This window comes from Ailuropoda melanoleuca, chromosome 5 (assembly GCF_002007445.2).
Source record: "Ailuropoda melanoleuca isolate Jingjing chromosome 5, ASM200744v2, whole genome shotgun sequence".
Taxonomy (NCBI): Eukaryota; Metazoa; Chordata; class Mammalia; order Carnivora; family Ursidae; genus Ailuropoda; species Ailuropoda melanoleuca.
In genome coordinates, this window is record NC_048222.1 from 113,324,769 (window position 1) to 113,351,712 (window position 26,944).

The 26,944-nt window shown below is 38.9% G+C and overlaps 1 protein-coding gene across 1 annotated transcript in view; it reads left to right on the top strand.

Moving 5' to 3' along the window:
• Nucleotides 1–26,944, top strand: part of RNF150 (ring finger protein 150) — a 261,007-nt gene that overhangs the window by 143,000 nt on the left and 91,063 nt on the right. The window contains 3 exon segments of the mRNA XM_002926991.4: nucleotides 2,016–2,266; nucleotides 24,622–24,693; nucleotides 25,151–25,233. Coding sequence (XP_002927037.2) covers nucleotides 2,016–2,266; nucleotides 24,622–24,693; nucleotides 25,151–25,233 — 406 coding nt within the window.

Below are 26,944 nucleotides of genomic sequence, written 5' to 3' on the forward strand. Positions count from 1 at the left end.
GTAAAACATAAAACCGTGTTTTGAGAAGCAATTTTCGATGAGTCTTTCTATCATCTTGAGTGGAGAAGAGCTTTCTAAGCAGAGAATCAAAACCAGAAGCCAGAACGGAATACATTAATAAAATTAGACTACTAAGAGTTGTAAAAGCCTATCATGGTGGGCATAGCATCATGTATAGAATTGAATTGTCAGGTCACTATGTCGTACATCTGAAAGGAATACAGCCCTGGATGGCCACCATACTTCAATAAAAATAAATAATAAAATAAAAAGGACTGGACTAGGAATGAAAAGTGTAGAATGTATGCAAGTCTGAGCACACAAAGTCTCATAATAACCCCAAGGTCCCATCGTCAGAAGTCTAGTTCCCGAGTCCTGAATAAGACATGCTTTAAAAATATAAATAAGGAAGTAAATTAAATGAAAAATTATTATTCTACCACTACTTAAATACCTATAAAATAACTATAGCCCTGGAAAAGCCTCACCAGGCCAGATTAGTCCAGTATACACAGAAGATCGTATTTCTGTAGAGACAAAACCTGTCAGCAGCCTTAATCCCTCACAAAACCTCAGACCACAAGCAGCCATTACCCAAAGTAAACATGAAAAGAGAAGGGGCATCAGAATTGTCAGTAAATTCTGCAGAATTGAAATTCAAGCCATCAGTTTCAGTAATTCCCAGAAATAACAGCTAAATCTAGATCCTCTGTGGCTTTGCGATTTTACCATTGGGCCAACACAAAAGTCTTAGGAATTTTTAAAAATACGTAATCGATGTAGCACACTTAGATACCCTTGTACGTAGTTAGCTTTTAAAGTATTTACTCAGTGAAATACCAGCAAGGAATTTAGGATTGAAAACTTGCATAGAGCTCAAGGTCAAGTGAAAGCCCTAAGTAGCCTCTAAGAGCTTGCAACACTCTGAGCAAATGTAATCTGGTAGGTCATCCAGCTGACAGACCTCAGCACGCAAACAAGGCCAGCCCGAAGCAGCGATAGCCTAGCTGTGGTTAATTTTGCCCTGAATCTGCAACATCCTAATTGCAAATTTGCTCCCTTTAATTTGCAGTGACCCCCCAGGTGATGGGCTATTTGCATATGGAAGTAGGGCTCAAGAAGAGCTTTGTGGGCATGAATTGGGATGATACCAGAGAACCTGTCCTGGTGAAATTGAAATCAATATTCTAGTTCAAGTACCAGCCACATGGCATGTTGAGTTGGTATCGTACCCTTACTAAAGACTCCCTGTAGAGACTGTGCCTCCTGTGGCATCGTAAAGAATAGGGACAATGATCCAGGGTAATTCCGACCCCCCAAAATTGCTACTTTGGCCGCACACTCTCCAATAATAGGCATGGGGGTAGGAATATTTGAAAGTTGACGTAAAACAATTTTGAAATTATCTGTGCAGGCTGCATCTTCCCTCTTTGCTGAGTATGAGGAGACCCAAGCTGTTTACATTGAATTAGATAAAATAAGCAGGAAATAGTTCTGAGACCACAATATTATGTTTACAGATCATTAGAGCTTGTCAAGAAACCCATTTGGGGTTACTTCGGGTACTCAGTGTAGGAGAAAATTGCCTTAGAAATGACAGAGATCTGTATTTGAGTATTCCTAGTGTCGTGAGGGGGAAGGGAGGGTTCGCAGATGGACGGTACAGAATTGGGCATTTTACCCTTCTCCCACGGGGTAGAAGGTGCCTCTTCCCCTCCTTGGGGGTCTGTGAAGTGCCCCAGAGAACTGTAAACTGGGTTAGGGGGAAGGGTCATGAATTCAATTTAGATTCTTTTTTCATATACAAGGTAGCTGAAAGAGGTTGAGAATTTGACTCCGTTTCTGGCTGTGAGATCTTAGAATTAGAGTTGGCTATTAGATCTGGCATTGAATTGTCAAAAGTAGGGTCATTATATGGCTCCGAGTCACTTTGTCTAGACATTTCACTATGATTTTCTCCCTCTCTCTCTTCTCCCCTCATCCTTGTTACCCCCTCCTTGCCCCTGTCACAACAGGTGTAGAAGACATTGTGGCAATAATGATTCCTGAGCCAAAAGGGAAGGAGATAGTAAGCCTGCTGGAAAGGAACATCACGGTGACCATGTACATCACCATCGGGACCCGGAACTTGCAGAAATACGTGAGCCGCACTTCGGTTGTGTTTGTCTCCATCTCCTTCATCGTCCTGATGATCATATCCCTCGCGTGGCTGGTCTTTTATTACATCCAGAGGTTTCGATATGCAAATGCCAGGGACAGGAACCAGGTGAGTAGCAAAAAGCTTTTTAAAAAAAAATTAAAAATTATTACAAAAGTAATACATATTAACTCTATAAACTTTGGGAATCACAGAAAATACCAAGATAAAACCAAAATTACCTGTTATCCCCCCACTCAAGATAAACATTGTTCCCATTTGCCATATAGTTTTTCAGCTCTTTTCCAAATACACAATTTGATGTTTTACTAGTATTATTCTGTGGCATGAGGTGCTTTGTCCCACGTTTTTTGGACAGTTATTTATTTGGGCACATAATAAAGGGAGAAAGGGGAGTGAGCTGAGATTGTGCTCATGTGGCAACATTGTGTGGGAAGAGTCAGGATTTTCTGGCGAATGGAAGAAGAAAAGGAGATAAAAAATAAAAGCTGTTTTAAAAACCAATTAATTTTGGAACAGATTATATATATATATATATGATGAAATGCAAAAGATATATATGTCATATATATACATATATGAGATACATGGTATAAAATGCAAAAGATATAAAATGTTGTGCAGTTAAAAGTAATTGTCTTCCCATGCCTGTCTCTCAGTTATCCAGCCATCTTCCTGGAATAGCTTCTCTTCCAGGGATATTTTATGTGCTTACAAACACACATTTTTTAACAAACGATAGCACACTTAATTCTGTACCCTTATTTCTCACTTCTTGGAATTATTCATCTCCACACTCAATCCAAGCTGCCTTCTCATTTTTAATGACTGTATAACATTTCATTTCCTGCATATTTCACATTTATTAAACCAGTTTCTCTTACCAACATGTTTTCTCTTACCAAAACAACAACAACAAAAAATGTACATGTGGTACTGAGCACATTTGTGTGTATACCTCTAAGGTAAATTCTGGAAGTTTAATAGGTAGGGCAATAATATATATATAAACCTATGATAGATACCGCCCAAAGTCTGCCAAAAAGGTTGAATCAAATTTTACATTAACCAATGATATACTAATATTGTTTATACTAATGTAAACATTAGGATAATACTTAAATATACATTAATATACTAATAATACTGTTTTCCCACATCCTTAGCAAAAGAATGTTAAAGCTTTTGGTGCATGCAATTTGTTGTTAAAAATGGTATCACATTTTTCTTATCACAAATAATGTTGGACATCTTTTCAAGTAAAATAGAAAAAGAGAATTTTTTTCTCTGGAATACCTGCTTATATTATCTGACCACATTTCGGTTGAGTTGTTGGTCATTTTCTTACTCGTGTGTAAGTCAAAGAATTTAAGAGAAGACTATTAGTCAAAGGAGTTAAGTGACATAAGATTCAATTTTATTTTCCCAATTTGTAATTGCCTTTGATTTATCTCTGGTGCTTTTTGACATGCAGAAGTTTGGGGGTTTTATATAATTGAATTTATCTTTTTATATAACTCCTAAGATTTGTATAATAAGATCTTCTATAGACCAAGACCTTAGAAAAACATTCTCTCATATTTCCATCCACTACTTTTTATTTCACTTTTATGATTAAGTCTTTACAGAGAATTTATCTCAGTGTAAAAAATCAGATAGAGAGCCAACATTATTTGAGATGGCCTACCTACCAGTTTTTATAACTCGTATTTGTTCAGTAATTAATCTTCCCCCCTCATATGCAGTATCCCCATTCAGCATATATTAAATACCCATATGTAGGGCACCTGGATGGCTCAGTCACTGAGCATCTGCCCTCGGCTCAGGTCATGATCCCAGGGTCCTGGTATTGAGTCCCATGTCTGGCTCCCTGCTCCACAGGGAGTCTGCTTCTCCCTCTACCCCTCCCCCCACTCATTCTCTCAAACTCTCTCTCTCACTCTCTCACAAATAAATAAATTAAATATTCAATAAAATAAATAAATAAATACCATGCGTATTTGGTTCTATTTCTGTGACCTCGAAACTCTACCATAATCTATTCATACTCTAATATCATACTATTTTGAGTACTTTAGCACTGTAATATTGTCTCATATCTGTTCATGCTAATCTTCCTTTATTGCTCTGCCTTCACTTTTTATGTGTATTTTTATATAAGTTTAGAATCACTTTTATCTGTTTTTTAAGTTTATAGAATAATTTATAACCTTAAGTTGTTGAATCTTGCTTAGTATATGTTTGCCCTTATTCAGTGATTCTGTTTGTCCCCTACTAGCATTTTTAAATATTCTTATTTTATCATACACATTTTTATGTTTATTCCTAGGTATTTAATAATTGTGTTGCTATTATAGATGAAATATCCTTTTTCATATAGGAAGTGTTTTGATTTTTGTACTTTTTATTTTGAACATTATAGTTTACATATTTTATAGTTTATATATTTTATAATTTGTAATAATTTTGCAATGATTATAACATCCCTTAGTATTACCTTAATACTAATGGTAATACTCACTAGTATTATATGCAGGCATGTTCTAAGAATTCTGTATATATTTGCATACTTAATAGTCTTAACAACCCTTTGATAGGATTTTATTGTCCCCATTTTACAGAAGAAACAAAGAGATTAAATAGCTTGCTCAGTGTCACACAGATAGTTATTAATAAAGCCAGTAATTGAACCAACAGCAGGGCTTTAGAGTCCATGCTCTTAACCACTATATTGAAGTATTTGTGATTGTTTGTATTCATTTATCAGGATCACGTTAATAATATGCACAGTTAGTGATATTTTACTTCTTCCAAATTTTGAACCTCTTATTTTTTTCCTATTACCTAATTTCATTGGCTTGTACCTCCAGAATCAACTAAAGTAATAGTGGTAATGCTGAATATATTCCTCTTCATTAAGCATTTAATAGGAACATCCTGAGTTTAATGGGATTTTTTTTTTATCATTGCTCCATTTTGTTATTTTCCCATATAGTTTTCTAGATCGAGATATGTATTTTCTTGTGTTATGTAAATGCAGGTTAGTCTTATTTCATTCAGAGTTTTGTATTTTTTTAAAGATTTTATTTATTTATTTGAGATAGAGAGCCCAAGTTGGGAGGAGGGTCAGAGGCAGAGAGAGAAGCAGATTCTCTGCTGAGCAAGGAGCCCAATGTGGGGCTCGATCCCAGGACCCTGAGATCATGACCCAACCTGAAGGCAGATGCTTAATCCACTGAGCCAGCCAGGCGTCCCTCATTCAGAGTTTTTAATCAGAAATGGAGGTTTAATTTTAACAAATGCCTTTTCAACAGCTGTGGTCTGAGTTTTTCTCTTCATCTGTTAATAGGAGTGTATTATATTAATGGATTTCCCAATATGAGACCATCCTAAATCTTCCTATTCTTCTAATCCTACTATTCTTCTAACACATGCTAGATTGTATTTGTATTTTATTTATTTTTTACCCTGATATTTGTATGTGAAATTCATCCACAGTTTACATTTTTATCATGTTCAGGTAACAGTTATACTGGCTTTTTTAAGGAATTTGCAAATTTTCCTCCATTTTTTGTGGTCTAGAGCTGCAACGTCCAACACGGTAGCCACTAGCCCTGTGCACATGCAAATTTAAGTTAATTGTAATAAAATAAAATTTAAAATTCTGCTTCTCAGTTACACTACCTACATTTCGAATGTCCTATATATGCACTGCCATTTGGTAGCCATTCCCATCATCATGGAAAGTTCTATTGGACAGTCCAGCTCAAGAGCATTTTAAATAGGACTAGAATTAGCTGATTCTTAAAGTATTAGTAGAAAATTTCTACAAGCCAGTAAGGTCTGGATTGTTGTTTAAGAAGACAACTCCTTGACTTTTCCTATTTAATGGCAATTAGTTTGTTTAAATTTGTTATAGCTTCTGGACAATTTCTAAAAACATTTGTTACCGCTTTTCTTTTTTTTTTTTTTAAAGGAAATTTACCTTGTGGTTTATTTTTGCATTTCGTAGACAAGGTAATAAGAGAATAACTTGCCTAAAGTCACACATCTAGAAACTACCTATTGGAATTTTTTTTATAATATATTTTATTATATTATGTTAGTCACCATACAGTACATACCTAGTTTTTGATGTAAAGTTCGATGCTTCATTAGTTGCGTATAACACCCAGTGCACCATGCAATACATGCCCTCCTTACTACCCATCACCAGTCTATCCCATTCCCCCACACCCCTCCCCTCTGAAGCCCTCAGCTTGTTTCCCAGAGTCCATAGTCTCTCATGGCTCATTCCCCCTTCTGTTTACCCCCCTTACTTCTTCCCTTTCTTCTCCTACTGATCTTCCTACTTCTTATCTGATTGTCAAAAGATACATGCTCAGTCTAACAAATTTTGGCATTCAAAAAAATTACTCAAAGAGAAGACAAATCACCCATTACCCCCAGGAAAGGTAAGATACCTTTCAGGTTTTGTAACCACCTAAATATATATTTGGTAAATTGTCATCGTATGTGTCTAAGAATTGCCTTATCTATTAAACGTGATCCAGTTAACAACTGTCTAATATGTCACACATATTTTCTATGTGTGTCTATGTATGAGACACAAATACACATATAAGTTTTCAGTCCTATTTTTTAAATAATTGGAGAGCATTTTCCCGTCATTAAATAATCTTTAAAACATGATTTTTAGTGGTTATTTATTAGTCCAATTCCACCACTTACCAAACATGAGCAAATTACTTACTCTCTTCATGCTTTAGTTTTCTGAACTAAATGGAAATATACCGTCCTCTTATGGTTATAGTAAAAATTATATGAGTTAATGTATATTATTTTTCAAAGCCTCTGAGCATGATGCTAATCACTTTTTCAACTTTCAATGAATAGTACCCATTATTACTATCATGCAGATTCCTTGATGACTACTTACAAATCCACTTTACCACTTTTATTGAATATTTGGGATTTAAGTGGACACTAACTGCCAGTCAGACACAAGACAGTGAAAATATAGAACTAATATGTTCAGTTTCACTTGTTGCTAAAGTTTACATTATATAAACTATACATGTGTAAGTCAGTTATTGCTAGGATACCTAGCTAATTTGATAATGATAAATGAAAATGGTAGCCCTGTTTTTTTGAGTCTATAGATAGTCCAAGTCATTATTAGACAATTGAGTCAAGCATGAAATTTTAACCTTGAATTTATTAGTTGATTACTTATTTCCATCATTGGTTCACTTTGTGCAGGTAGATTGAGTTTGCATGTCTCTAGGCGTACACATACTCTGTGATTTGTGTGAAAATTGGAAGCAGATGGTATGGAAGTGGTTCATAGCGTTTCAGTTTTTACTCTGCTCCCATTTTATTAACTTTCCTCAAATTGGAAGATGTTACCCTCGGGGTCACTCAGCGAATTGGGATCATGTTAAAAGTTAGCACCATTTCCTGATCAAAATAGGCACTGTACTTTGGCCCTTTGATGGATGGAATAAGAACATATAATTTCCTTTAGAAAAAAATTTCTCCTTTGATGGACAGCGTTCCATTCCATTTGATAGAGAGCTTCAGCTGGGCAGGCTATAGCTATAATAAGCCTCAGGTTAACTTATTTATTTTTATTAAAGCATTACTGGCCCTTCAGAAAGATTGGCTCTCAGGTTAGAGGTAGGCTCACAACCTAAAATGGAATATCAAAGGCTTAGTGTTGCATTGGTGAAGTATCCAGACATTCAGGTATATGCAAGAGAGACTGAACTTGAATTAGGCAGGTGAGCACCCCAATCTCTGCTTGGCTTTGTGCAGATCGCAACTGAAGGAAAGTCACCATCATCTCACATGATCACTAGCCCTCATGTCTTACTGTACCTGGAGAAGATCATTTCACTGCAGCTTCCCTTGGAGGAAGACTTGCTAGATAATCTATATGTTAGTAGCCTCACACCCCAGGGTCTTTTAGATGGTGACATGGAGAATAAGGGTAGAATTGAAAGTGGAGAGATTGGGCTGGTGTGCTGCATTTCCTAATGCAGTTACGCAAAGATAAATCTAGCACAAGGTAATCATCACAGACACCAGCTTTGGAGTTAGACAGATCTGGATTCCAGTCTGTGCCCTGATGATTCCTGGGTCTGTGAGTTTGCACAGGTTAGGTTCTTTACCTTTCTATTCCTGTCCTTCCTCACATGTAAAGTGAGACTGATCACGTGTCAGCCCCATCCAAGGGGTGTCGAATGAGAAAATATGTGTGACCTATTAGACAATTGTTAACTGGATCACCTTTAATAGATAAGACAATTCTGAGAAAATAATACCCCCCCTTACATTTAAATAGCTCAATTCTATAACTCACAAAGATTTCAGTCTAAATATGGGTTTTTAGCTTAGATGACACAGTTTGAAACAAAATGGGATCTTTTTCCATCTTTTCTCCAGAGTTATGGGAAAAGGAAAGCATATAAATGGACTACAGAGAAAGAATCTGGCTTTCTTGGGGGTTAATTCCCCATGTAGCAGTGGTTTTTAATTAACAATAATAGTGTGTGCACACAGTATTTTTTAAAAAGCAAATAAAAGGGTGTATATTGAAAAGTAAATTTCTTTCCACCTCAAACTCCCTTTATCAACCTCCCTTCCTCCAGCTCTCCCCAGAGGCAGCAACTCTTAACACTTCCCTTCCAAGTCTTCCAGAAGTTTCTGTGCTAGATATAAGAAAAGTTGTTTTCCACATTTGTTGCATAGACAAGGACACCGCCTTTACATAGCTTGCACTGTGGTGGCATCAACGAGCAATACACATGAAAATCAACAGAACTCACTCAGAGGGTAGTCCAGTAGTCAGATGACGGGTGACAGATTTGGACCAGAGTGAGCGAGAAGTCAGAAGGAATCCGATTAGGACAGTATTTTAAAATCCTCTGAGTAAAATGTAGACTATAAAGAATATATCGTAGTTTATACCTGTTATACCAGCCTAATTATTAATAACTCCCCATTTTACTCTCAAGAGTGATAGTTTGGATAATAAAGGACATGTTTACCATATGTGCGAAAGAAAGGAAAGAATCAAGGATGCAGTTAGGTCTGTTTTCACGGCCTGCGCTGAAATGGGAAAGACAGGAGAAGAGACCCTGAGGGGTGGGGAACTCTGAATTCAGGTTTGGAGACGTTACATTTGAGAAGACTGTTCTATCTACCACATCCCTAACATAGATGCCGGGTATTATGACATGCAAGTCTGGAGGTCAGGAGAGAAGAAGAGCTAGAGACAGAAATATGGGTACATAGATGCCATTTACATGGCCAGGACAGGAGGAGCTCCCCTGGAGAGAGAGCATCCAGGAGAAGAGTTCTGAAGACAGCTCAAGACAGTTCGATATATGCTAATGTGGCCTCAGGCCCCACTCTCTCTCCCTCTGGCATATTATTTTATGTATTTTTTAATTTTCTCTCCAGTTCATATCACTATTTGAAGCCATTTCCTCCTTGCCTCACACCTCACTTTCCCGTGCATGCCGGCGCCCAGAGGGTGGTAAACCAGAGGGAGGTAAACAAGAGGCTGGTTTGCAGAGACCAATCATGGCCTCACACTCCATCTGGAGCCACTGCTCCTCTGCTCAGGGTCCACGGGTCTGCAAGGACCTTCTTCGCTCATGATGCTTGTCTTTTGTACAGCCCTGTCCTCATTTCTTTCAGGCCAGCGTCCTTTGGAGACCCTGGTCTATCAGCCTCATTGTTTCCGCAGAACTGAAGGAGGTGGCCAGACTCCTGATTCCCATTTCTGAACAAGCCCTGTGATGTGTAAGAGGCTGTTGAAGCGGCCCCTCCAGGTTAGGGCAGGTCATCACAGAGCACAGGACCTCGAGGGGACTGCTTTTCATAATGTCACATTCCAGCCCACTGGAGCCTCATCTCTGAGGAATCCCAGAGTGTGCTGTTGCATAATCACGCGTAAACCCAGATGTAAATGTGGCTCTCCCAGGCAGTTTAGGTGAGGATATAGAATACTGTCAAATCTGGGGTGTCTATCAGGAGCTGGGACTACTTAAAAGTAAACAGAGTTTGCTCTGATTTAAGAGTTAGATATAGATATAGATATACTGTTTCTTAACAGCTCTATGATGAAGGCACTGTATGTATCACCCCACTCTATGGGTGAAGAAACAGAGAAGGTAAGCAATTGCCCAAGGACACACAGCTTGGCAGTGTTAAAGCTGGGATCTTTAGCATCTTTGAAATGCTCTGTCCTGAGAACGTCTTTGGCACCTGCTGGTCCAAGCCCAGCTGCTGGTCTTCTACTGGAGATGCCATTCTTCTCTGGCTCACAGAATAAGCACCAGAAAAGTGCTCACTATTTTTGATTATCATTTTAGATGTAACTTCACTCAGGACTTCTGGGAAAAAAAGATATCATTTCTACCAGAAAAAGATTTCTACCAGAAATGAGAATGGTGGGAGGGCTGCTGTTCCTTTTAGACCTTTTCCCAGGGACCGTGAGAAGTCCCTAAGAACCATTGATAATTCACATTTCCACAGGTTCACTCCTGTCTCTCTGGCAGCTCACACTGCACCTGCCACACGTAGATTTTACACATGCATTGAAATCTCCCATGTGTGAAAGGAACTCACTGACAGTAAAAACATTACCAACATGTATGGCAAATTCAAAAGGTGAATTTCTTTGATAGAGAATATGTTCCTGCGATGAACAAAAACTCCACAAAAAAGATAATACTTCATCTAAGGAGGGCAGGTGGTCCTTGGAGGAGGACGCTGTAAGGGTAAGCAAATTAAACAATCAGATATGATTTTATTTTGCCTGTCAATTTAGGAAAAAACAAACCTGCTAAAAACCAATCCTGGGGAAGGAAGGGTGTAAAGGGCTCTGTACGTAGGGTTGGGGGCTTCCTAAATTGGTATAATCCTTCCTGAGGGTGGTTAGCAGTCTGATTGCATTTGCTCCATTATGCTGAAATATAATTTTTGAATGAATAGTATATTCCCATGGTTCAAAATACGAGGAGAATAAAAAATTATGGACTGAAAATTCTGTTTCCCACCCTTCTTCTCCAGAAACCCAGGTACTTCCCTAGAGACACCCATGGTAGTGATCTCTGGTGTAAACATTCAGCGATATTTTTATGAACGTACACAAATATATACATGTTTTTTGCATCTTAGAGATGTCCCCATACCATTTCATTAAGAGCTTCCTCTTTCTTTTTATGGCTGAGTATTACTCCACTGCATGGTGTTATGGGTTGTATCATGTCCCCTTGAAAATTCATATGTTGAAGCCCTAGCCCTGCGTCCCTCAGAATGTGGCCTTATTTGGAAATGGATTATTGCAGGCATCATTATTTAAGATGAGGTCATTTTGGAGTAGGTTGGGATCCTAATCCAGTATGACTAGTTTCCTTATAAAGGGGAGAAATCTGGACACAGACATGCATACAGGGAGAATGCTGTATGGAGATGAAGGCAGAGATGGGACCATACATTTTCAAGCCAAGGATTGCCGGCAGACCACCAGAAGCTAGGCAAGAAGCATGGGACAGATTCTCCCTCACGGCCCTCAGAAGGAACCAACCCCACAGACCCCTTGATCTTGGACTTCTGGCCTCCAAAACTTTGAGACAATAAATTTCTGTTATTGAAGCAAAAAAAAAAAAAGTAAATAGGGTTTGAATCTGTGATTTTGGAGCAAAGTAGAATCAGGGTCTTAGGCAGGGCAGAACCATGAGGCAGAGGACAAGTCAATGTAGGAAGAGCACAGAAGCATTTGAAGGCAGGAACCAGATCTGAACGATGAAGTTTGGAACAGTGGCTAAGCCAGCCCCAGCAAAGAAAGCGGGCCAGGAGAGGAAGCTGAGGGAAGGGGGCCGAGGTAAAGGAGGCCTTTTCTACCACACTTGCACCTGTGGAAGGAAGCAGGCTACTGGTAAAGGCACCAAGATGGTGTGGGAAGGGAAGATGCAAGCCACAACCCACTTTTCAGAAATAGAAAGGTCCTGTAATGATGAGGAACAACATTTCAGTGGCCATTTGACACATGTCTGGGTGACTTCTAAATACTGTGACATTCTCTTTCTCTCCTCATGAGTCTTCGCGATGCCCCTGGATGAGAACTTTAAGAAAATAGCTCACCGATGGCAGCAGGGTGGACTTCTCGATGCATAGCCTGGACACATCTCCCCCTGTGAACCCCCATTCCCAGAAGGCAGTGGATGAGAGAGCACAGTTGTAGGAATTGGGAGGAAGAAGACACTTGGCCATGATTCTACTCATGCAGTTGAGAATGCTGACCGCCTGACCCCAGAATCATAGTTTTTAGAACTTAAAGGGATATTAGATATAATGAATTTGAGAGAGAGAAATGATAAGTGATTTTTTTAAAGAATTTCTGTATTTGTCAGAGAGAGAGCACAAGCAGAGGGAGCGGCAGGGAGAGGGAGAAACAGACTCCCTGCTGAGGAAAGAGCCCAATGAGGGACTTAATCCCAGGACCCTGGGATCATGACCTGAGCCAAAGGCAGACGCTTAACCAACTGAGCCATCCAGGTCCCAAGTGATTTTTTTTTTCCACGGGGATGCAGCGAGGTTGGTGATTTCAAGTCAGAGTAGTTTCCACAAGACCAAACTACCTCCACAGTATTGAGATACTGAGGAGACTTGACCCATAGGGAGGTTGCCAGCCCCACCTCCATCATAGCAGTGAATGGAAGGACTCCTCACCTTTCTATGATTTGAACATTGGTCCTTTCTGGCATTAGAAGTAAGGATTGATTACGTCCTTTCTGCTGTGTAGTTTAAGATTCTTTACCTCAGGGGGCTTCACAGAGGTTGCTAAGGATTCATCTTCATTCTACCCCTCCAATGACCTCCGACTAGTAACTTCTCCTTGAACTCTGAGGTGGGAGGACTGGATCCATGACAGACTCCTGACCCCAAACACCACTGTGCAGTATGGGCAGTCTCCCCTCCCCACCAGGAGGTTAAGGTGCCATGTGTCCCTCATTTCACAGAAGTGCCACGTCTGCTGCCCTGTAGTAATTCTTATCCTGCTTGTAGAAACCCTACAGGATGGCAAAGCAGAATCAGCAGGCAGCATTCCCACCATGGCTGGGGCAGGTGAGCCTACCTTCCGGTGATGCCCGGTGGTGCTCTGGCACATTGTCTCACTGTCTGCTAGGACAGCCCATCTGGGACACAAGGACCGGGTCTGTGGCCTGAAACCACAGGACTCCCAGTAGACGGCGGCTACTTCAAATACAGGCAGATAAGAGAAACTAAGTAAGGTTCTTGTTGTTTTTCACAAGCAATATTGCCTTTGAGGCTGATCCAAGGAGACCAGACCTTATTTTATGTGAGGCCTCATAATGACATTCAAGCAAGTTTTTTTTGAAAGAGTCACCTCTCCCTGTGAATACCTTTTCCTGTTATTTGCATATACATGGCCCAGGTCCCTTTGACTGCATTTGCACATATCAGTACCGAAGCTCTGTTAGAAGAAGAAAGTCATGGAATGCAAGACAAATTTGAATTTTACAGGGAGAGCAAAAGGGAAGGGAATATGTTGAGTGTCAGCCACCAGGGAGGAGATCTCCAACCAGAGATGCTTCTGTCTCCTGAAGAAAAAGGACCAAAATAGTCCCTGATGTTGATCTGGAGAAAGTGTGGAGCCCTTCGGTGGGGGAGGGGACCCAGAAAGGCAAAGTCTATGTTGTATCCGTGAAATATTCAGTGAAGTAATTCACCATGGATTTGTTTTTTTTTGTTTTTTTGAAGATAATGCAGATCTGAAAGGATCTTTGATCCCCAGTTCTGCATGGATGAAAGTCCTAAACTGGTAAAGCTGAAAATGGCATTATTTTACATACCTCCTTTTACTAATAAGGGAAACTAAGGCCCACGATGTTTAAGTGACCTGCCAAAGTCACACAGCTAGTGACAGAAAATAGGACTAAAAATCAGATCTTCTAGCTTCCAAGCCATTGGCTTCTCTTCTCTAACAGCCCTCCACAAAAAATAACCCTGATGTTTTTACCTCGTGTTGTATGTATGCAAATAGCCTTAAGTCACCACTCCATGAGGTCACCATGGCCATTAGAATAGTCTAATTCTTTATCTATTTTTCTAGATTTATGGAGCACAGTGCCTTATATCATAGAAATTGGACTAGCTGTGGAAAGATTTCTGTCATATCAACCAGGTCTGGAAGGATTATTATTATGTATTAGAGCAAGGGAGGAAGCTTGAGTCACCTGTGGCCATGTGAGGTTCCAGGAAATTGGGACCAATTCTTTTTATGCTTACAGTGCCCTTCCTTCACCTAGAACATAAGAACAGTTAGTTATTTTTCCACTTGGTGGTAATGATAATAATCATGGTTATAAAATAACCAGGTAAAAGGAGAAAATATGACAACAGAATTATCCAGTGAAGTGAAATAAAAAACATAAACTTGATTTTGATGCAATGTTTTGGCACCTTTATTCCTAGTTTTGTTTTGTTTTGTTTGTTTCTTTGTTGTTGTTTTTTAATCAGCCTCACTGCACTTCTGTGCTATACACAGAGGGGAACAAAAAGAGAGTGTCTTATTTTTCTCAGTTTCTTAAATATTTAGGAGATAACTAAGTATTGGGTTGATTGGAGTACCATCTTTGTTGGTGTCTATGTGGGAATTTGTTCTGTTAATAAATAGTTCTGTATTTATTTTTCATAAAGCTGTTTATCTTCACTGTTGTCAAGGAACCAGTAATCCTGGTAAATATTTTCTTATACCTGTTCCGATCACATTGGTGGATAAATCTAATTGCCAAGATCGTCCCGCTCCTGACGATCTTTGGTGAGTGGTATGATTTGGGTACAGTTTTGGTAGGGAAAATCTATAGGAGCCCGCCGGGTTGGCGGGCGGGGAGGAGCCCTGCATGAAACAGAAGACCTGCACAAATGTAGGATGGCCCCTAGGTCTCATTTATACTTGGCACAGTTAAGAAACACAAAGACAGAAAGAACCAACTAACTTGTTTGGGCCATTTTATTAAGAATGTTGGTGTTTTACTCATTATTTCTTTACTTTATATTTTAGAAATCCAAAAATACTGGTCTGACAGCTGTTGAAAGTGGAACAATTTTTTTTAAATTCAGGAGTCAGTATCTCTGTGTGTGATTTTCATGTCACCTAAAAAGAAATAGAGACATGCACATACTAACAAAATTTGACTACATGCAAATGGCCATAGCATTTTTAAAACTTTATGGTGCTTTGTCCTTTATTTTGTTAACCTAGAACTCCTACCGAAAAAAATCTAGCACTACATGGTTGCATAATGCTCATATATATATCTCAGAGGTTGATTTTTTTGTATTCTCCAGGAATCAAGAGCATCTGTCTCTCCACTGGTGGGGCAAACTTTCATATCCCCCATCAGCCTCTTTCAAAATGCTCTCCTTTTCTTCCTCAAATGAGGTATATGTGTATTGTCTCTCAATAACATATGGAATGAGGTTTGACTCAAGGACTCCATAGGAAAAAGGAAAGGAAAAGGAATGCCATTATACCATTTTTCAGAATAATTATAGAAAACATGTTTTCCAACCTTTGTGAATCATTTGATATCTTGGGGCTTCCAGGGAGGAAGGCCTCATAGACCTTGAAGATGTTGAAGAGAACTTGATTATTTTCCTTTTTACTCTAATTTCTCCGTCTGTTAATTCTGGTAATTTGGGAACTCTCAAATGACTTTATCCTCCACTGAACTCCTTAACCTCATCAGCCCTCAGCCACCAGAATACCAAAAATGGAATTTGTCTGATTCCTTAACCATTATCTCTGCTGTTAGCCATAATCCCTGACACTTTAATGTCCACTTGCTTTACATTTCCTGAATAGACACCTTTTTTCCCTTAAATAAAGGCAGCTTGAATTTTCCTTTAAAAGGGCATGGACATGGCTTTTTCTGGAAGAGAGAAAGGGGATGTTTTTTAAAGACACCTTATCTTTACTCAGATATAGCCAAAAGTAAAGTTAAATGCATGGCCAAAATTTAAAGTAGTCTTTGAATTTACCTTTCATGCTCACATTTAAGAAGGGCATATTTCATTTGCTGAAGAATTGTTTTAAATAGAGGGGAGTATGGCAGCAGAATGGGAAGACCTTAGGCTTGCCTCGTCCCACAATTAAAATTAGGTAACTATGAAATCATCTTAAATACTCCAGGAATCAGTCTAAAGACTGGCAGAACAAACTCCGCAACTAAAGGTAGAGAAGAGGCCACATCAAACACAGTAAGAAATGTGGAGACACGGTTTGGGGAAGAAATGGATTGTGGCCACCATGGTGGGGAGGGAGCCGTGGTCAAGGAGGACAAGAGACAGACTAATACACAGGAGCTCATGGGGAAAATGAATACCTGTAGCAATTGTCTGGGAAAGCAAGAGGGCCCGAATTTCATGAGTTCTTGCAACCAGCAGGGCTAAAGCTTGGAGTTTTAAACTTCAGCATGCTTGGCTCTGGGAGAGCTTGGAGGACTTGTGGCCACTCTTGGAGAAAAGACAGGGCCAATAGCCTATGGACATACAAGTGGAAACAGTGATCTGAGGAGGGCCTGGGGCACACAGTGGGGAGGTTAGTTGCTCATCTTGGAGCAGGTCCCAGAGAGGCATTGTTCAAGGTGAGACCTCTCTGGGAACAAAGTTGCTGGCAGGCACTGGCTCCCTAACTTGCTTACACCAAGCCCTGCCCCTCTGTGCACCAGTAGGACTGCCCTTCTGAGTCGTGCTTGCCTCAGTCCCAGTACATCAGGCCTCCTCCCCTAGAAGACTGCTCCAAACTCCTGCCAGCACTATGTCTCCCAAACTGGGAGTTTTGCGAGGCCTTGGTTCTAGGGGCAGTGGTGACAAGCCTCATTTCACAAACAGACTAGAGTACACCTAGTTAAAATGTGCCACAGTCAGGCCAGGAGCCAAACACTGCCCACAACAGGCAAAGAGAGCCTCTGCAGACAACTGGACTGAAGGATAAAGTGGTCAGAACACAACAGCAAAGTGCACACAGCACACATGGGAGACACTCCCAGAAGCACCAAGCTCTGGGTAATGGGACACCACACCACAGGGCCCTACAGGACGTCTTCTTCATAAAGCTATTACCCTCAAGAATAGGAGACATAGTTGACTTTCCTAACACACACAAAAAGACAAAGAGTCTTAGGTAAAATGGGAAAACGGGAATTTGTCCCAAATTGTAGAACAGGACAAGGCCATGGCTGGCATTTTAATTGAAATGGATATAAGTAACATGCCTGATGGAGAATTTAAAGCAGTGATCATAAGGACACTCACTGGACTTGAGCAAAGAGTGGAGGACATCAGTGAAACCATTAACACAGAGATAAGAAATAGCAGAGATAAAGGGCTCAATAAACAAAATGAGAAACATGCTTGATGGAATGAACAGCAGGCTGGAAGAAGCAGAGGAACAAATTAATGATCTAGAAGACAAAGTAATAGAAAGTAATCAAGCTGAACAAAAGAGAGAAAAAAGAATTATGCAAAACAAAAATAGACTTAGGGAACTCAATGATCCCATCAAATGTAATAACATTCATATTATAAGAGTACCAGAAAAAGGAGAGAGAAAAAAGGGGGCAGAGAATTTATGAAGAAATAATAGCTAAAAACTTCCCTAATCTGGGAAGGAAACAGAGATCTCCTAACAAAATCAACCCAAGGAGGTCCACACCAAGACACACAGTAATTAAAATGGCAAAATATAGTGGTGAAGAAAAAATATGAAAAGCAGCAAGAGAAAAGAAGACAGTTACATACAAAGGAAACCCTATAAGGTTATCAGGGTATTTTTCAGCAAAAACTTTCCAAGCCAGAAAGGAGTGGCATGATGTATTCAAAGTTCTGAATGGAAAAAACCTGCAGCCAAGAATATTCTATCCAGCAAGTCATCATTCAGAATAGAAAGAGTGATAAAGAGTTTCCCAGACAAACAAAAACTAAAGGAGATAGTGACCACAAAATCAGCTCTGCAAGAAATATTAAAGGGGATTTTTGGGTGGAAAGGAAAGGCCCAAAATGACAGTATGAAGGTAGGAAACACACAAGCACTAAAAATGAATATTTCTGTAAACAAATCAGTCAGAGAACTCACAAAATAAAAGGATGTAAAATATGACACCATATACCTAGAATGTGGGGAGGAGAAGAGGAAAGAATGGGTCCAAACTTAAACATCCATCAAATTTAATATAGACTGCTTTATGCAGAAGATGTTGTATACAAACCTAATGGTAACCACAAGTCAAAACTAATCCAACAATACATTTAAAAAATCATTCCCCATGATCAAGTGGGATTTATTCTCAGGATGCAAGGGTGATTCAATATTCACAAACCAATCAATGCGATACATCACATCAATAGGAGAAAGAACAAGAATCATATGATCATTTCAATAAGCAGAAGAAGCATTTGACAAAGTACAAAATCCATTCATGATAAAAACCCTAACAAAGTGGTTTTAGAGAGAACATACCACAACGTAATAAAGGCTGTATATGTAAAACACACAACTAACATCATCGTCAATGTGGAAGAACTTAGAGCTTTTCCCCTAGAGTCAGGAACAAGACAACGTAGTACTAGAAGTCCCAGCCACAGCAATCAGACACCAAAAAGAAAAGGCATCCAAATCAGTAAGAAAGAAGTAAAACTTTCACTATTTGGAGATGATATGATACTATATGTAGAAAAGCTAAAAGACACCACCAAAAAACTGGTAGGACTGATGAATGAATTCAATAAAGTCACAGGATACAAAATCAGTCTATAGAAATCTGTTGCATTTCTGTGCAGCAATAATGAAGCAACAGAAAGAAAAATTAAGGAAACAGTCCCATTTACAATTACACCAAAAATAATAAGATAACTAGGAATAAACCTAACCAAAGAAGTGAAAGACCTGTACTCAAAACAATGAAACACTGATGAAGGAAACTGAAGATGACACAAAGAAATGGAAAGACATGCCATGCTCCTGGATTGGAAGAACAAATATTGTTAAAATGTCTATACTACCCGAAGCAATCTACATATTTATTGCAGTCCTTATCAAAATACCACCAGCATTTTTCACAGAGCTAGAATAAACAATCCTAAAATTTGTGTGGAACCACAGAAGACCCAGAATAGGCAAAGCAACCTTAAAAAAAGAAAAGCAAAGTTGGAAATATCACAGTTCCAGACTTCAAATTATATTACAAAGCTGTAGTAATCAAAACAGTATGCTGCAAAATGGACACATAGATCAATGGAATAGAATAGAAAATCCGGAAACATACCCACAATTATATGGTCAATTAATTTTTGTCAAAGCAGGAAAGAATATCCAATGAGAAAAAGACAGTCTCTTCAGCAAATGGTGGGAAAACTGGACAGCAACACACGAAAGAATAAAACTGGACCACTTTCTTATACCATACACAAAGGTAAAAATGAATTAAAGACCTAATGTGAGACCCGAAAACATAAAAATCCTAGAAGAGAGCACAGGCAGTAACTTCTCGGACGTTGGCCTTGACAACTTTTTCCTAGATAGGTCCCCTGAGGCAAGGGAAGCAAAAGGCAAAAATAAACTACTGGAACTACATGAAAATAAAAAGCTTTTGCACAGCAAAGGAAACAGTCCATGAAACTAAAAGGCAACCTATGGAATGGGAGAAGATACTTGCAAATGACATATCTGATAAAGGGTTAGTATCCAAAATACATAAAGAACTTATAAAACTCAAGACCCAAAAAACAATTCAGTTTAAAAATGGGCAGGAAACATGAACAGACATTCTCTAAAGAAGCCATCCAGATGGCCACCAGACACATGAAAAGATGTGCCTCATCGCTGATTGTCAGGGACATGCAAGTCAAAAGTACAATGAGACAGATACTACCGCACATCTGGTGGAATGGCTAAAATCAAAAACACAAGAAACAACAGATGTTGTGAGGATGTGGGAGAAAAAGGAACCCTCTTACAATGTTGGTGGGAGTGCAAACTTGGTGCAGCCGCCGTGGAAAACAGTATGGAGGTTTCTCAGAAAGTTAAAAATAGAGCGACCTTATGATCCAGTAATCACATTGCTAGGTATTTATCTGAAGAATACAAACACACTAATTCAAAGGGATACATGCACCACATGCACCCTGTGTTTATAGCAGCACTGTCTACAGCAGCCAAGATATGGAAGCAGCCCAAGTGCTCATGGATAGATGAATGGATAAAGAAGATGAGGCGTATAGATGCCGTGGAATATTATTCAGCCATAGAAAAGGAAATCCTGCCATTTGCAACAAATACCGTATGATTTCACTCATATGTGGAACTTAAGAAACAAAACAAATGAGCAAAGGGAAAAAGAGCAAACAGATGGTTACCAGAGGGGAGGTGGGTAAGGGGATGGGTGAAACAGGTGATAGAAATTAACAAGTGCACTTGCTGTGATGAGCACCGGGTAAATAAAATAAAAACTTTTGTAAAAAATGACATTCCTTGTGGGTTGTGTCAAAAAAAATAACTATTATATAATGAAGTAACAATACTAAGAGACGGTAACATGAAAAAGAAAATGAATATTGAAAGTATAAGAAGTTAACATAAGCCATACTACTGACTTTCTAATAAAATTAAAGACATGCCTGTCTTCACTTTTTTATATGTATCCTTCTTCAGAACTATACGAATTGTCTTAAAAATTATTTTAGGCACTTGTAATGAACTATTTCATCTCTCCTAAATCAGTAATGCTATACTGTGTTTATTAAGGTAGCTCTCCCACTGCAATGGTAATTTTACAAATAGATTATAAGTTCCATGAGAATAGGGGTTATGCCTTATATTTCATTATTTTTCCCTTGTAATATCTATCACACAGAATTATGCATAGAAAACAATGTACTCAGTATAGTACATGAAACCTCATTACAGATCAGCAAGTGATTCTGATGATAGGAAGCACTAATTCTGAACCCCAAAGGAAATGTTATTCCCAACAAAAACAATTCCATTCTCTTCATTGGTATACTTACACTAAAAAAAAAATTGTACTCAATTATGTTTTGAATTTCAATAAAAATTTCTGAAAGTTTTTTAAAAGAACTGTTTTAGATAAAATTAAAATTTGAAAACATAATTTCTGGTTCATCTCCTTAAGAAATGTGGCTCTTTGAGTATACTCTGTGACCATTGTTTGAAAATAATATTTGCCACTTAATTGCTCTGCTTAGCCTTTGAAAATAAAAAACAGTTGAAGTGATTCTGTTGGGGCCAGATATTATATAATTAAACACAATTGCAAAAATATCTGAGCTCTTGACTGAAAAACAATCAACGTGTGTTTATTTGGGTCCAGATTTCTTATTCTAAACGTAATATTCTTCAGGTTTGTTGCACTTAACTCCTGGTAACTTACTCCTGGTATCCCTTTCTCAATTCCTTTCAATTCCTGCTCCAGGCTTCTTCAATGAAAAGCAGCTCTTGGTTGAGACTGACTGGTTTTGCCAAGGCCAAGATCACAGCTTTGCTTATCTTACCACATATATTGCTTATAGTTTGTCCATTAATTTTCCCATTAACTGGCTAGATCTCACAGATGGTTTTCATGCTTAAAAAAATCTTTTGGTTTAAGTTTTATTTACTCATCAACCATTTATGGCCTTGCCATTAGATTGTAAGCTAAAAAGAACAGGAGTTTGTGTGTGTTTTTCACTACTATGTTTTTAAGAGATTTTTTAAATTATTTGAAGTATTCTCTATCCCCAGCATGGGGCTCACACTCACAACCCTGAGATCAAAAGTTGCATGCTCTACGGACTGAGCCAGCCAGGTGCCCCCTTTCACTACCATTCTTTCCAAAACCCAAGTGATCCAAAATGCATGTGGAATGATTGTGAGTTATCAAAGGCAGCTTTTATTCTAGGTGCTGGGACACAATGAGAAGCAAAAATAAATACAACCTGGCCCTCAGGGAGTTTACATGAAGGAAACTTAACAGGGATTGGTCATAAAAACATGTGTCAAATTGCCAATGTTATGACAGTGCTAGGAAGCAGAAGGACCAGGTTCCATAACATATAGACTGGAAGGATCTTCTTTCTTGGGAGACATGGGAGAAGAACTCCGTGAATAAGTGGCCTGAATTGAGATCAAAGGATGATCACGCAGTAATTAGAGGAAGAGGACAGAGAGTTCCATCCTTTTTTAGTTTCATCCCTGTTTTTCCCTCTCACTCGATGTCCACCCACCACCATGGTATTTATCATTACAGACACTCCCTGTTTTTCCTGCAACCTTAGTTTGCTAGCTACTCATGGCCTTCTGCATAAATCTCAATTGTATGTAGGTCTCCTTTAAGATAACAACCAAACTTACTTTTCTGTTAAAATTGCCAGTAATCATTTTGGAAACTAAGGACAAAATATCAAATAGAAAATGAATTAACAAGGAAGACACCTCTCTTCTGCTTGTTTACTTTAACCGCTGTATGCTCGAGGAAGTGCCGTATGATAAATACTTAATAGATTTTGGTTGGTTAGATGCTCTTGGCTGGCTGGCTGAATGGCTGGTTGACTGGTTAGCTGGCTGGCCAGGTGTTGGTTTGCTGCTGATTGGTAGGTTGGCTGGTTGGCTGGCTTGTTAGATATTGGTTGGTTGGCTGGTTGGCCAAATGTCAGTTGATTACTGGCTGGCTGGCTGGGTGGGTGTTGGTTAGTTGGTTGGGTGACTGGCCAGTTTGTTGATGGCGTGGCTTAGTGAATAATAAGAGTGGTGGTTTAGCTCTGGCTTTCAAGTCAGACTGAATTTTATTCAGATTCTCACTGACCTTTCAATGATTATGATAAACGATTAACTTAAGCTCTGTAAGTCTCAGTTCATTCTATAAAATAGTATTTTTTTTTCCTCACAGGGTTGTTGTAAGAATAAAGGTGATATTGCATATAAAATTTTAGCATGGTACATAGGATATGTTAACTGTTCACTAGTATGTGTTTACAATTTTAAAGAAAAGAAAGAAGCTTGAGTGTTGTTTCTAAAAGGAAGAAAATTAGTGAAAGCAAGTGATTATTCCACGTAAATGTTTGTCTGATTTATTATAGCCCTTAAAATATGTTTCACTGCTGCAAATACATGTCTATTACAGGATCGTGGTACACAAGCCTAAGAAGGAGCTGTTACATGTAGGAAACTCACAAGCACACAAGAAAATCTCAACAAATTAAAACTTAATTCACCATCCTCTCCCCATCTTCCTGACTGTCCTATCATCACATGATTGCAGCTCTTATTAGGATAGCAACTTTCTCTATCAAAAAAAAATTTATGCTAAGTGGAATAAGTCAAGCAGGGAAAGACAATTATATGATTTCACTCATGTGGAACATAAGGAATAGTGTGGAGAACATTAGGAGAAGGAAGGGAAAAATGAAGGGGGGAAATTGGAGGAGGAGTCAGAACCATGAGAGACCATGGACTCCAAGAAACAGACTGAGGGTTTTAGAAGGGGAGGGTGGGGTGATGGATTAGCCCAGTGATGGGTATTAAGGAGGGCATGTATTGCATGGAGCTCTGGGCGTTATACGCAAACAATGAATCATGGAATACTATATCAAAAACTAAGGACGTACAGTATAGTGACTAACATATTTTTTTTAAAAAGGTGAATTTCAAAATTTTGAAAGCAAAAATTTTTTAAAGGAGTGCGAATATGTTATTTGACATGAGTGACAGTGGTTATACAGGTGTTTGCTTTATAATTATTTGCTAAGCTGAACATGTATGTTTTATGTATTTTCCTATAGGCACACCCACACTTAAGCATACACAGAGGAGGTGAAATTGACATGGAAGAATGTGATAGAAAAGGATAGTACAGATGAAATATACAAACCTATGCTGGGTCTATATAAGCAAAGGAAATTCCTTAAAATTCCAAACTGAAAGAAGTACACAAGCAATAAACCCTGATTGTGTAAAAGAGGACATGACGTTTATTCCAGCTGTCCAGATTGGCAATCTCCTTGTCACAAATTAAATGGCTAGAGTGGCAACTTACCAAACTTGCGTGTGTGTGTGCTAGTCTGCACACATGTAACCTGTGCTGGAGTCACTGTAGGCCGGGACTTTTCCAGGCCATTTGCCCCTTGCTTAACACATGGGCATGAAGAGCTTCTCTCATTGACAGTGCTTTAATAGACCTCAATTACTAGACGCACTTTGCATAGCTCTCACCGCCCCAGCCATTGTCCTTAACATTCATGCCACTTGTGCATGACTTCAGAGATCGCTGCCCTGCTTTATTAAATGCCATCAGAAAAAAAGTCAAGAATTGCACATCTTATTACTAACAAGCAGTTTTGGGTTGTATTTTTTTTTTTTTTTTTTTTAGCGCCGACTGGGAGATGCTGCAAAGAAAGCGATCAGCAAGCTCCAGGTCAGAACCATCAAGAAGGGTGACAAGGTAAACAGCCTCTTTTCTTCTTGGCGAGGGACTGTTCAGAAAAGTTCCTGACTTTTTTGGCAGCCAGGGTAGAAGAGAGGGAAGGACGGGAAAAGGGGAATACCTGAAAATAGCTCTCCTGTGTCTGTTATTATACCCCTCTAATTATACTGACTAGCATTCCTAGTCATGGTATATTTAAAAATTGCTTTCTCACAACCATAATAAATAGCATTATTAGTCACGATACATTAAAAAATTGTTCCTTCACGAAAGCACTTGCAGTGGAGCCCAGAAACAAAAAGTGGAGCTTGGAAGGAATGGAAACGGAGCCAAAATACAGTCAATTATTGATTAAGAAAACTGGCACGGGGACGACTGAAAGCCTTGCTGCAGCCAAGCTCCCCTTGCTTGTTTGGGGATTTACACAAGAGTTGAAGGCGCACAAGTCAGCTCCTCTGTGCTTTGTCTGTTGCAGGAAACAGAGCCCGATTTTGATAACTGTGCAGTTTGCATTGAAGGGTACAAGCCCAATGACGTTGTGCGGATCTTGCCCTGCCGGTGAGTCACTGGGGCTCCTGCTTTTGAATGGGGTGTGTGTGTGGAGAGTGCCTGCTGGCCTCCCTGGCTCAGACCTGCTTGGCCTAGCCCTGCAAGGTCAGTCAGCCCAAACGTTTCAGGGTTTAAATATCAAACAATCAAAAAGCTGATTCTTAATGTGTAAAGAGAATATTTTTGAATAGTTTACAGATTGGTTTTAAAAGTGAGTTTTGTCTCTTGGGTGGTCTCAGTTTCTGAAATAAATTGCATTATGTTGATAAACCAAAAAAAAAAAAAAGCCGATTCTTTTGATATAACCTTTCTCTTTGAAAACATGCTTTCTTGTGAAATAAATATTTTTCTGATCTTTGCACCAAAGGAAGCATACTGCTATGAATTAGAACCTCATGAGACAGAATTTGATGATGTGACTCCAAGTGTGAGTTTTCTTTAACAACAAAATTATGATATTCAGAATCATTTCTTTCACAAGTGCTGTTTTAATTAGTGAACTCATAAAAATATGTCGTGAATTGGGGCGCCTGGGTGGCTCAGTGGGTTAAACGTCTGACTCTTGATTTCTGCTCAGGTCATTATCTCCAGGTTGTGAGATTGAGCCCCGAGTTGGGCATGTGGAATCTGCTTAAGATTCTCTCTCTCCCTCTCCCTCTGCCCCTCCACCCTCCTTCTCTCTCCCTTTCTCTCTCTCTCAAAAAAAAAAAAATTATATATATATATATATATGTTGTGAATAATCATGAAGAGATCAACAGCCAGAATATAGTCAGGAGTGAGTGGGAAGCCAAAGGCAAATTCCATTTCCTTTGTTTTTTGGGTTTTTTGTTGTTGTTTTATCAGCAAGAAGGAAATGTGACACTCACCCCAAAATTTCTAGAATCTAGGGGAGGATGCCAACATATGTAGTTGGAAACACTCCCCAAGTGATCTTCCTATAACCCTAATCCTTCTCCTTAATTGAAATTTACTGTTAAGGTATTTGAATTTTTTATATAGTTAAAATTAACTAAGTTTAAATACTTCAATAACATCAAATATTTTAAAGTTTCATAAAAGCTGTCTTTCTATAATTGAATACCTTTGGTGTTATTGCATCTGTGAAGTATCCTAAAAATAAAAAATTATCCCTTGAGGAAAGGTTCTTCACTTAGAAAGATGAGCTTTAAAAATTCTTAAGGGGCACCTGGGTGGCTCAGTGGGTTAAACATCCGACTCTTGATTTTGGCTCAGGTCATAATCTCCAGGTTGTGAGATCAAGTCCCGAGTCAGGCTTCGCGCTCAGTATAGCTTCTGCTTGGGTTTCTTTCTCCCTCTCCCTCTGCCCTTCTCTCCCTAAGGTAAATAAATAAAATCTTAGAAAAAAAATTCTTAAGAGTACTTAATAAAGTAGATAAAAGAAAGATACAAATCAATGCACCTTTAAGAACTATTTCTTAAAAATACGAAAGAAATAAAATATGCCTGTAGAGGAATTAGTTTAGTAATCCCAAAATGACAAAGAGGGGTCAAAAAAGGACAGATGTGTAAATAGATGCAGAAACTCCCGAGGGGCATGGATCTTTCTTGAAATGCTTTTAGGCAAATTGATCATCAGGAAACAGGCCTGGGGAAAGTGCACTGTGCTGGCCTCAGCCAAAGCCTTCAACTGGGATTCACTTTCCTTAGTGTTTAAATGCTGGACTAGCTCTAAGACAAAATCATAAATTGGGACGCA